Genomic DNA, 11922 nt, shown 5'->3' on the forward strand with positions numbered 1-11922 from the left:
TGACCCACCGCGCCCGGCCTTTTTTTTTTTTTTTTTAAAAGTGTCTCACTCTTGTCGCCCAGGCTGGAGTGCAGTGGTACGATCTCGGCTCACTGCAATCTCCGCCTCCCAGGTTCACACCATTCTCCTGCCTCAGCCTCCCAAGTAGCTGGGATTACAGGTGCCCACCACCACGCACAGCTAACTTTTGTATTTTTAGTAGAGATGGGGTTTCACCATGTTGGCCAGGCTGGTCTCCAACTCCTGCCTCAGGTGATCCGCCTGCCTCAGCCCCCCAAAGTGCTGGGATTATAGGCGTGAGCTACTGAGTCCGGCTTTAACTTATTTTTGTTGATATTTGAACATTTCCAGACAGGCGCAATCTTGGCTCACTGCAGCCTCAACCTCCCAGGCTCAAGTGGTTCTCTTGCCTCAGCCTCTCCAAGCTACCACACCTAGCTAATTTTTAAAATCTTTTGTAGAGGGATTTTGCCATGTTGCCCAGGCTGGTCTTGAACTCCTGGACTCAAGTGATCCTTCTGCCTCAGCCTCCCAAAGTGTTGGGATCACAGGCTGAACCACCGTGCCCGGCCAAGTTTGGATGTTGTTAAGACCACCATAGACTCAGATCTCACCGTAGTGGGCGGGTTTCACCATAACCAGCATTATTCTTTCATGATGTTCACATGGCCCCATGTGTGGCTGCCGGCCCCTGAGCCTCATGCTGTGTCCCTGGCACCTAATGCTGGCATCCTGGCTCTCTTCCTGGCACGCACCATCAAACACGGCTAATTTTTTATTTTTTTTGTGGAGACGGGATCTCACTATGTTGCCCAGGCTGGTCTTGAACTCCTGGGCTCAAGCAATCAGCCCACCTCAGCCTCCCCAAATGTTGGGACTACGCACGTGAGCCACCATGCATGGCCTGCCTTGTTCTTTTATTTGACTCCACAACCCTGCCCTCACTCTGTGGGGAACAGGGAGTCATTCCTGGTTCCTGGTAATGGCTGTGGAGGTGCTGCGGTTTATTGCTCTACACATAGCCACCAGGGCTCTTGCTATTTTTGCTGTGACATGGCCCAGGCAGAGAGGAGCTCAGGTCTGAGTCTGCCTTGGTCTGGGCAGGTCCGGGGTGGCTGCCTCCAGCACCCTGTCTGCCGGGGACTCCATGGCTGGAGGAGGCTCCAGCCATGCTTGGCTGCCCCTTCGGGGCGAGCTGGCTGAGAGGTGAGGAGGCAGAAGGGTCAGGGTCTGGACGCTGTCTCTTGTAGGACTCCTACCCAAGGTTCCTGAAGTCTGACATGTACAAGGGCCTCCTGGCGGAGGCTGGGATCCCACTGGAGACGAAGAAACGGTGAGCCCAGGCAGTGCCCTGTGGCTGGCGGCTGCGGCCTGGGGGCTGCTGGGCCCCTGAAGCGAGTTGGGCAGGATGCCAGCTGGCCAGCCTGTTCTCAGCCCCCTTCTCGCCCACAGCGTGTTCCCGTTCTCGTGGAGGCCACGGCACTCGAGCCCCAGCCCTGCACTCCTTCCCACCGCTGTGGAGCCCACAGCGGCTGGTGGCCCTGGGGGAGGAGATGGGGTGGCCTAGTGGACCTGGCCCATCTGCCACTCTAGTCCCTGCAGCTCAACATCCTGCATGAATGCAGCAGCCACCCCCCTCTTGGCCCAGGTCCTGGTGGCTGCTGAACCCAGCACCAGTGTCCCCTTGTGCCCAGAGGGCCCAGTCTTGCTGTGGGGCGCATAGCCTCCCTCCCTCCAGCAAGCCCTCCCTGCCCAGAAGGAAGGGGTCCAGGTGTGGATTCCCAGGGAAGGATTTCATTGGCTCAGCTTCAGTCAGGGCAGCACATGTTACCTGAAGAGAGGTGAGACCAAGGCTGCACGGAGCTCCACCTTCTCTGGTCTTCAGTCTGGCACTGGGTGCCCATCCCCATCTCTAAAACCAGTAAATCAACCAGCGAATACCTGGAAGCAAGATGCACAGATGGGTGGCTTCCCACACACCCGTCACAAGATGCGGACACGCAGGTCTCGACGCGAGCTCTGCCCCGTCCAAAAGCCTCTCCACTGTCACCCAGTGTGACCCTGGACGAGCACCCAAGAGGGTGCCGTGCTGAGCCTGCCTCAAGTTCCCTGCCTTCCAGAGCTGCACCTATTCCTCCCTCGCCAAACGCGTTCCAGAATTTGTCCACAGGTGCGCCGGCACCTGCTTTTCCACCTCAAGGCCACGGCTTCCCCCCCAGATTTTTTTTTTTTGAGACGGAGTCTCAGTCTGTGGCCTGGGCTGGAGTGCAGTGGTGCGATCTCGGCTCATTGCAAGCTCCGCCTCCCGGGTTCATGCCCTTCTCCTGCCTCAGCCTCCCGAGTAGCTGGGACAACAGGCGCCCGCCACCTCGCCCGGCTAATTTTTTTTGTATATTTAGTAGAGACAGGTTTTCACCGTGTTAACCAGGATGGTCTCGATCTCCTGACCTCATGATCTGCCTGCCCCGGCCTCCCAAAGTGCTGGGATTACAGGCGTGAGCCACCGCACCTGGTCTACCCCCCAGATTTATACAGACAACTCTGACATTGTCACCCCACTGACGAGGCCCCCCATTCCATAGGGTGGATCCTTGCCAGGTGTCCCTGATCCTCCCTGCCCAAGCCTTCCTTCGTGAGCTGGCATTGCCCCCCATCCGCCAAGTGCCCCGCCACTCCCCCAGACTGGGTGAAGGTACAACTGGCTCCTTTCTGGGGTGTAGCTTCAACTATCTTAGCGGTTGGGGGGTGCCATCCCCACCCATAGGACTGGCTTACATCCAGTCACTCCCAACAGCTTCCAGCACACAAATAAAAGACCCTTGGGCCCTGGCTCTGAGTCCATCCTGCTGTGGGTGCAGCTTGTGGTGTGACTGTGCATGTGACACACACATGGGTGTGGTGTGCGTGAGCATATGATGCATGTGTAGCACTGAGGCACATGTGTGGTGTGTGCATAGCACGTGTGATCGTAGTGCATGTGTGCAGGTGTACGGTGAGGCATGCGTATGTGATGTGTGCACGCGTGTGATGGATGTGTAGCACTGTGAGGCACACGTGTGTGCACGCATGTGTATGATGCATGTGTAGCACTGTGAGGCACACGTGTGCATGTATGATGCATGTGTAGCACTGAGGCATACATGTGTGTGCACGTGTGTATGATGCATGTGTAGCACTGTGAGGCACACGTGTGTGTGCATAGCACATGCACGGTGTAGTGCACGTGTGCAGGTGTACTGTGAGGCATGCATATGTGGTGTGTGGGCACATGTAGTGTGTATGATGCATGTGTGGCATACATTGCATGTATGAGGTGTGCATGTGCATAGTACATATGTGTGAATGTATTGTGCATGTGATGTGTGCAGTGTGTGGAGAGGGAGGGGGCAGGTCCCAGGTGTGTGGAGTTGATGGTGGAGGAGGGACTTGACCTTCTCAGACCCAGGCAGCAGCCTTGGGGCATTTGGTCTTTGGGAGGAGACAGCCAGGGGCACTTGTACTCTGGTAGGCTAGGGTGAGCAGGGTAGTGTGTGGGGACACCTGCCCTCCAGAGGGGGAACAGTGAGGAAACTCAGTTAAGGAAGCCTGTGGGGAGGAGCAGTTGTCCCCAACCTGCCCTAAGGCCGCAGAGCTCCAGAGTGCATGGCATGGCATGGCCCAGACCCTCTAGAGCCCGCAGTGACCACAGGGCAAGAATCGCTTCTTCACAGTCCAGGGGTGCAGGCTGTTACTGCAGGGAGGGAAACCTCTGCCCACCAGCAACAGCACCCCTTGGTCCAGTCCCTCAACTCCTTCTCAGGGTGGGGCTCATGGCCCTGCTCACCCCTCCGTGGCCAGGTGCACGGCTGCTCCTGTGACCTGCAGGATGTCCCCTCCCTTTGGGGGCCCCCTGCACTCCCTCCCATGCTGTCAGGCGGCAGCTCTTGCAACCCCAGTGAACCTTCCCCTCTCCCTCCAGCCCTACCCTGCCCACCTGGCAGTTCTCTTACAGGACTTGTCCCCAGAGCTCTATGGCCTTTTCATACTCAAGGCCTTGTGTGCTGGGTTACTCTTCTCAGGGACAAGAGAACAGCTTCCTGGCACGAGGGCACCCACCTGTCCAACCGTAGCCCCCATGTCCCCTCCTACACCTTGGCCAGGAGCAACAGCAACAAGGTTATTATACCTGTGAGGCTATAAAACAGGGCTGTTCATACTGGCATACATGCCCGCCGGACACTCCTGCAGGGTTCTGTAAAATACCTGCCTGCCCCTCACTGCTGCCACACCCAAAGCTGCATCTCAGGGAAGCCCCTGCCTGGGCTCCTCTTGCCTGCCTGGTCACCAGAGCTCACCCCGGCCCTACCATCACTGCTTCAGTCTGGACTCCAGCCAGCCCTCATGTCACGCGGTGCTGAGGCCACCGTCTGTTCCAGGTGGGAGCACAGCCACTCGCATGGGGCCAGGGTGCCCAGCTTGTTGGGCAGGGGTCCTCAAACCAGAGACACCCTGAGGCTGTCAAGATTGCTGGGCACCCAGTTTCTGACTGAGCAGGTCTGGGTGGGGGTGCTCGCCTCCTTGGCAGTCCTCCCCACCCTGACTCAGGATGGCCAGCAAATTCCTGGTCACTCCTCCAGGAACAAATCCATTTGACTACTTAGGGAGCAGAGAGACAGGCAGACGCGCACACGCTAGGCTCAGCCTGACCACCGGGGGGTTTTTCAGGCAAAAATGTTTATTCTGCTTTCTTCCTTGGTAGATGGGTCATCAGGCTGCTTTGGCTATGAAGCTCAGGCTCTGTGGCCTGGGTGGCCCCAGCAGCACAGAGCACCACAGCTGCCCTTGGGCCTCAGGAGCAGCAAGGCACAGAGGTGAGTCCTGCATCAGGTGACACGGCGGGGCGTGTGAGCACCGGAAAGGGAGAGGTGAGGTGCCTGCCATGCCTGGGGCACGGGGCCTCTTCAGGGATCGAGCAGCTCCAGTGTATACTGAGAGGGCACAGACTGACCCAAACACGCATCCCACAGCCAGGCCCTCGGGATATTCACAGCACGTGCAGCCAGCACACGGCTGCAACTCCACTAAGGACACCTGTGAGCAGCCGTGGGCTCAGCTCCAGAGCAGGCCCCACCTATCCTGCTGGGGGCTTCCTCATAGGGCCTGGACAAAGGAACCAAGTCACACCCCCCACGCTAGAGGATCCCCCTGCAGCTCCTGGAAGGGCTGGGAAGCTGGAGCTGTCTCAGGTTCCTGCTGAGGCCCTGAGGCTGTCCCAGGACCCAGTACCCTGAGTTCCATCACTCCTTGGGGGATGGAGCACAGGAGGGAAAAGGGGAACGGACTTCTACAGGATGGGGTGGGGGACGGCCTGTCCTGGGGACACCCTGGCTCCTTCTACGCGCTGGCCTGGGGAGAAGCTGGCAAGGAGAGGGCAATGGGTAAGGATGGGGTGCTGCATGACCCAGTTCTGCCCAAGGTGGCCCAGGGAGACCACTATGAAGGCTGCCTGGTGTGAGCGGGACCCTGGTGAGGTGCAGAGTGGGGCCCTGTGTGGGGACTCAGGGAGGACGCTGGGCGGGAGAGAGGCCCAGGGTGTCCCCTCACCCATGCACGTCCCTGGGTGCAATCACGGAGGACTGGTAAGGCCGCTGCTGCCCAGTGGCAACCATCACCAGGGTCAGGAGTGGGGGAGTCAGTGCGGAGACCCAGGAAGGGGCCCACTTCCCAGGACGTTTAGTGTCAGCAGGCGGAGTCTCTCCCACAGGCTCTGGCTGGCGTGCCTCTACGCCTCCCTCCGGTACCGCAGCTGGGAGAACCGGTCCCTGATGGCCTGATCACTGTCTGGCTCACCCTCACCCAGGTGGACCACCCTGCTGCTTGGGACGAGGTCCCGCACCTTGTGCTTGATCACAGAGACCAGTCCGGGTGCCTCTGAGTCTGCTGGGCCTGTCAGGAGGATGTAGGCAGCGTGGCGGCTTGGCTCAAACAGGACAGCTGCAGGGTGGGGGACACAGCTGTCAGGGCGGCTCGGGACCAGCCAGGACAGACCCCGCGGAACACCCGGGTCCCTGGCCAAGGCTGCACTCACCATCGAAGGCGACAATGTGGGTAGAGACATTGGCCAGCTCCAGCAGCACACGGGGCAGGGTGGGGTGGAACATGTACAGGCTATGCCGGGCCTCCCCCATCTCCTGGAGCAAGAACCAGCAGTGGGCCCCACGCCCCTCACTGGGCACTCCCACAGGCACTGCTGTCCGAGTGACCATGCCTGGAGCTCTGCGTTCACTAGGGGCCCTATCTGGGTCCCCCACATGCCAGCCCCAGCTCTGTGGCCCCCTCCCAGGTCCTCCCGCCCAACCTGGTCCTGACCCTGGTCCTTGCCAGCGGCCACTCCCTTCTGGGCATGGCTGTGTGCTCCCCTATCCACCGAAGGCCATCAGCCCCTTCTCCCGGGACTCCTCTAAGGTCACTTTCCCTCAGCTTGCACCACCTCATCCTGACTGACTGTCACTGGACTTCAATTTATTTGAGGTCGCCCAGGCACCAATTAGCTTCTGGGCACTCCCAGGTGGAGCCCAAGGCTGGGTCTCTGGCCCTGGTTCCCAGCACGGCTGCTCCGAGGGCGGCTCCCGTACCGTCTCACTGGTGCTGCCCAGCTCGTGGAGGCCCCAGAAGAAGAAGGCTGAGCGGTGGTCTGCGGTCGGCAGGCTGGCGGACAGTGGACCCCCAGGGAGGCTCGGGAGGGCTAGGCTACACAGGACAGTTCCAGTGCCAAAGTCCAGGAACAGGATCTGGGGAGGGAGGGGACGCTGTGGGGGCCAACGTCGGGGCTACCGGGAAAACCTCAAGGCTTGCACGTGCCCCCAGCCACACCAGCCCTGGAGGCAGATGCTCTGAGGGAGCCAGAACCTTCTCAGCGGCTCTGAGGGCAGCAGCCTCCTGGGCCGCAGCCCCGTCTGCTTTCAGACCAGTCTACCCGCAGCTAAGAACAAAGGTGCCACCTCCGAAGGAAGAACGGCGAACCTGTCTGTTGGTACCAGTTCCGTTTTCAACGACTACAGCCAAGGTGTCTGGTTTATAGTGGCCGAAGATGGGTTTTCTGGAACAATATGGAGGAAGCACTCATGAGGGGTCTCAGTGAGGAGACTGAGATGAAGGATGCACCCAGGAACAGGTCCACCCTCAGTCTCCCATGGCCACATCTGGACCACAGCCCAGGACACGGAGCTGAAGTCTGGGGCAAGAGGCAGCACCAAAGACAGGCAAGAGGCCCTGGCAGCAGCACATGGCCTCCGGCCCCACCCCCAGGGCTGTCTCCTCACCAGCCAGTGGGACATGCCCAGGGTGCTGGGGAGGGGTGCAGCACCTGCACGGCTCCTTGGGTAGACCTCGTACCTCAGGACATGGGCTGCCTTGGGCGTCCAGCGGGGTGTCAGCTCCTGCCCGTCCAGCAGCACGAAGCCCTCTGAGCCCACAAGGAGCACATCTGCGCCGGTGTTCCCCGGGACATGCATCAGGTAGCGCACTGCTCCCGAGCTAGACAGGAGAGTGGGAGAAAGGGGCGCCGGGTCCCTGGGGCGACCTCAGACACCCAGTGGAGGCCCTGGCACCGCCTGTCTCAGGGTGCTCCTCTCAGGCCCCCATAACTCCTGTTTCTCAGTTCTACAGCTTGAAAAGAGGAAGAAGACCTCCACTTTCCATGGAGACAACGACAGGCCCAGCGCCGGGAACCTTTCTTCTCTTCGCTCTTCACTCGGCTTGTTTGACCGTTTCTCACAGCTGAACCCAGGGTGACCTCCCGGCATCCCCAGGCCGCTCCGGGCTCCACAGACTGTCCCCACACCGAGGGAGGGCGCGGAGCCGGGGGGTGGGCGCTCTGCGTGGAGAAAGGCGGCGGCCCAGACCCACCTGTGGGACAGCATCCTGCGGGTGGTGGCATTGAGCATGCTCTCCCAGTGCGGGTCATTCTTGAACGGGCCATCCCTCCCGGTCACCTTCTCGTAGAGATCCTTCACAGAGCGGCCACAGAGGGAGCTTGCTATTCAAAACACAGGAGGGCCTGAGGTCACCAGGGTCACGCTGTGAGCCCGGACCAGGAGCACGTGGTGTCACATGGAGCCAGGCCCCTGGGCTTCCTGACTCCAGCACCTCGAGAGCAGAAGCAGGACCTGAGGAGCCGCAGCGCAGTCATGCTCCGTGAGTGAGGCCAGCCAGGGATGTGGCAGAAACAACGTACCGCAGGGAAAGAGGATGTAGTGGGCACCCGTCCTGGTGACGTGAAGGAGGAAGCCACTTTCTCCGTCCACACCAAGGCTGCCTCTGAGGCCAATCTGGTGCCCGGTGCTGCCTGAGTAGAGGTGGCCACTAACCTGCAATGACACAGAGCCCTAGGAAGAGAGGGACCTGAGCCTGGGGGCGGGGCACTCTACCACAGGAGACATGGAAGGGTAAGGGGCCCACAGGCTCTTGGGTTTGAGGAAAGGGGTGCTGACATCAGAGAGTCTGACACTGGTCAGTGCCTCCAAGTGTGGGGCACAGGAGGCAGCCTCAGTGCTCACAGACGCTCCCAGCCCTCAGAGCTTCACCCCCAACACTGTAACAGCACAAGTGGGAAGTGTGTGCTCCATTGTTCTTGGGGAGGCCCCAGAGCTACCTGGTACAGGTGGAGCCCCCTCCATATGCTGGGTCTATGGGAGTTGGGAACGTGGGGCTCTGGGAGAGTCCCCAACAAGTGGTCAGACCCAAATCCTGTCTGGTAAGTGGCAGCAGATGGGGAGGCAGAGGAGGGCCGTGTGGCAGGTGGCCTTGGTGACTTGGGAGGAGAGCCAGGCTTGGCTGTACCTCCTCCTGCTCCTGGGTGAAAATCAGCAGGTCTGGGGCCCCATCGCTGTCTACATCAGGCACCTGCAGCAGAGGGCTCAGGATGGATGCATTCCTGCTGAAGCTGCTGCTGTGGTTCCACAGGGTTTCCCCTAAAATCAAGCACACGGTCACGCGATGTGGCCCTGAGTTCCCTTCAACAGCAGCCTGGCAACTGCACGGCCTGTGACAGGCAGGCTCCCGTTGAGGCATCACCCTCGTGACCCCCTGGCTCGCCGCACACTCAGAGCAGAGATGCCAACAGGAGGGGAGGGCAGCACTCCTGTGCTTGTAAAGGAGCAGCACACGGAGGTGGTGGACACACGTCCTGCCCGTATATGGAGACTCGGTGGCAACATGCCAAACGATGACAGCCTCATTCCTGGGAACTGCAGAGTTCCCCCTTCCTTTTCTCCTATCTGTGTGTCCTGGAACATCTAAGGACAATGCTGACCCTCCTGCCCGAGTGGATGAAGCCTGACCTCACCCACCTCTAGAAGCCCCTGCCTCCTGCTGGGGTTGCAGGCGTCCCCTTGGTGCCATGCAGGCCCTGGCTGAGTGGCTCCTTCCTCTGCCCTCTACATAGAAGGCAAGAATGGAGGTGTGTGCTCGGAGGCAGACCTACTGACCACAGGTCCCAAAGCAACTCCTTACGCACATACAATCTCATCCAAACCTTTTTTTAAGACAGATCCTTGATTCTTTATTTTTGTATTTTTTTTTTTTTGAGACGGAGTCTCGCTGTCGCCCAGTCTGGAGTGCAGTGGCCGGATCTCAGCTCACTGCAAGCTCCGCCTCCCGGGTTCACACCATTCTCCTGCCTCAGCCTCCTGAGTAGCTGGGACTACAGGCGCCCGCCACCTCGCCCGGCTAGTTTTTTTGTACTTTTAGTAGAGACGGGGTTTTACCGTGTTAGCCAGGATGGTCTCGATCTCCTGACCTCATGATCCACCCCTCTCGGCCTCCCAAAGTGCTGGGATTACAGGCTTGAGCCACCGCACCCGGCCTCCTTGATTCTTAAAATATTTCCAGCCTGCTCCTTATTCTCCTCCATATCCTTAAAATGACAACTTGTAAGGGAAATGTGAACATTCACCAAATCTAAGCACAGAATTCCTCCAGACCGTGATGAGGTGCAAGGAGCCCACACACACTCACACGGCCCTGCACACCATACATTCTTTCCCTTGTGCTTCCATGCAGCCGGCTCCGCTGGGGCTCGGAGACCTGCACCCTCAGGCTTAGGGGCACAGACAGGCCCCAATCTTCCCTGATGGGCTGAGTGCAGGTTCATGTTCTGGGCTCGCCTTGGGCACTGCCACCACTGACACCCCAGGAACAGCCGGCGGCCAAGCCGCTCCTCCTCTCTGCTACCGCGTAGCAGGTGGCATTGGACTGCCCCTGTGTGTTACAGCCCACCAGCAAAGTGTAACGGGAAGTAACAGACACAGTGCAACTGAAGGCAGCCGAGGTGTGTGACTTCCATAGGCTTGCACCCTCACTTGGAGGTTCTCCCCATAACCTTCCTTCCCATCCAGCCACCCTCAAGATCACAGGGCTGAGCCTCATCGGGGCCTCCTGGCATTGGCCCTCAGTGAGAACCCCGCTGCCTGGCTGGCCTACCTGTGAACAAGTCGACTGCAATGAAAGAACCGGGTCTGCCCACAAGGATGCAGGCAGAGGGTGCCTCACTGCCTCTTGGCTGGGGCACAGCACACTCCACCAGGGCCACGTCTTGGGCCACAGGTCTCTCCCAGAGCGTGCTGCCGTTGGCCCCCGACACAGCAGCGGCAAAGGTGCAGGGAGAGGAAAAGCCTGTGGGGAGAGACGCCGGCACCTCACTGTTGCAGACTGCGGGCAGGCGGGCCGGTCAGCCCCAGCATGTGCTCTGCCAGGCCTATCTTCCTCACACCTCTCCTAGGCCACAGCCCCTCCCTCCCAGGTGGATCCCCTTTATCTTGCAGGCTCCCGGGGCTCTAATGCTGACCCCACCGGGGCTCAGTGGCCAGGGCGGTGCTGGGGCTGGGCTTCCTGGCCTCTTTCTGGTCCTGCCAGGAAGGGTGACGAGATGGGTTCCAGAAACACCACCATCTGTTTCCCCCAAACACTATGAAAGTGAGAGGGTTACCGAAAACTACAACTACTCCTTCTACAGGGAGCTCCTTCTTTTTCACATAAAATGAAATTACCTTCATCCACACAGGATCGGTTGAAATTGTTGCTGCTGTTGGTGTTTTTATAAAGAAAGAGAACATCTTGGATCCTGTCCCCGTTTATGTCATCCACAGCCAGGAAATCATAGATAACTGAAAGAGAAAACCACAGACTATACTCCACGGGCCATGTCTGGTTTCCAGGAACGATCAGGTCCAACACGACCTAATTCTCTGCTCCGTGGAACCTGCCCCTGTGAGGTCACCCAGCGAGGACGGTGGCTTCTTCCTCACTCGGATGAGTAATGTTCTTCCTGAACACAAGGGGTGGGACAACAATGCCCAGTGCTAAGCTTCAGAAAGGAACAAGCCGGACACCTGGGCGTTAAGAACGTGTGTTCTGGCACCTTCCGTTCAGGAAGAAATCCCTCCCTAGACCAGGTGGCGTCTAGACAGTCCACACTCCATACTCATTAGGGTTTATACTTCCTTTCATTCAAGGACTCAAGTGATAAACTTTACGCCCTAAAATCAAAAACCAAAAGAATGAAGTTGGCCAGGGGTGGTGGCTCACGCCTGTAATCCCAGCACTTTGGGAGGCCGAGGTGGGCAGGTAACAAGGTCAGGAGATTGAGACCATCCTGGCCAACATGTGAAACCCTGTCTCTACTAAAAATACAAAAAATTAGCTGGGTGTGGTGGCGTGTGCCTGTGATCCCAGCTACTCAGGAGGCTGAGGCAAGAGAATTGTTTGAACCAGGAGGTGGAGGTTGCAGCGAGCCGAGATCGCACCACTGCACTCCAGCAGCCTGGAGACAGCGAGAGTCCATCTCAAAAAAAAAGAAAAAAAAAAACAGGCCGGGCGCGGTGGCTCAAGCCTGTAATCCCAGCACTTTGGGAGGCCGAGACGGGCGGATCACGAGGTCAGGAG

At 59.0% G+C, this 11922-nt stretch overlaps 2 protein-coding genes across 16 annotated transcripts in view; one reads left to right on the forward strand and one right to left on the reverse strand.

Annotated features, from left to right (window-relative positions):
* Nucleotides 1-1590, forward strand: part of LOC108521121 (regulator of G-protein signaling 11) — an 8544-nt gene extending 6954 nt beyond the window's left edge. For all 13 annotated transcript variants that reach the window (XM_017860760.1, XM_017860754.1, XM_017860755.1 and 10 more), the window contains 2 exons: nt 1251-1333; nt 1453-1590. In XM_017860760.1, coding sequence (XP_017716249.1) covers nt 1251-1333; nt 1453-1567 — 198 coding nt within the window. In that variant the 3' untranslated portion in view covers nt 1568-1590. The remainder of the gene's footprint in view (nt 1-1250; nt 1334-1452) is intronic.
* Nucleotides 1591-1852: 262 nt separating this feature from the next.
* The window catches only part of FAM234A (family with sequence similarity 234 member A), a 42522-nt gene continuing 32452 nt past the window's right edge, over nt 1853-11922 (reverse strand). For 2 of the 3 annotated variants that reach the window (XM_017860752.1, XM_017860751.1), the window contains exons 4-13: nt 11028-11144; nt 10462-10653; nt 8821-8951; nt 8216-8348; nt 7888-8017; nt 7375-7515; nt 7003-7078; nt 6615-6770; nt 6068-6170; nt 4671-5973 (exon numbers count right to left, since the gene is read on the reverse strand). In XM_017860752.1, the coding sequence (XP_017716241.1) occupies nt 5762-5973; nt 6068-6170; nt 6615-6770; nt 7003-7078; nt 7375-7515; nt 7888-8017; nt 8216-8348; nt 8821-8951; nt 10462-10653; nt 11028-11144 (1391 nt within the window). In that variant the 3' untranslated portion in view covers nt 4671-5761. Of the gene's footprint in view, nt 1942-4670; nt 5974-6067; nt 6171-6614; nt 6771-7002; nt 7079-7374; nt 7516-7887; nt 8018-8215; nt 8349-8820; nt 8952-10461; nt 10654-11027; nt 11145-11922 lie in introns of those variants that run through there. The other variant, XM_017860753.1, reaches the window with a different exon arrangement.

Source organism: Rhinopithecus bieti, unplaced genomic scaffold, assembly GCF_001698545.2.
Source record: "Rhinopithecus bieti isolate Rb0 unplaced genomic scaffold, ASM169854v2 scaffold_56641, whole genome shotgun sequence".
NCBI lineage: Eukaryota > Metazoa > Chordata > Mammalia > Primates > Cercopithecidae > Rhinopithecus > Rhinopithecus bieti.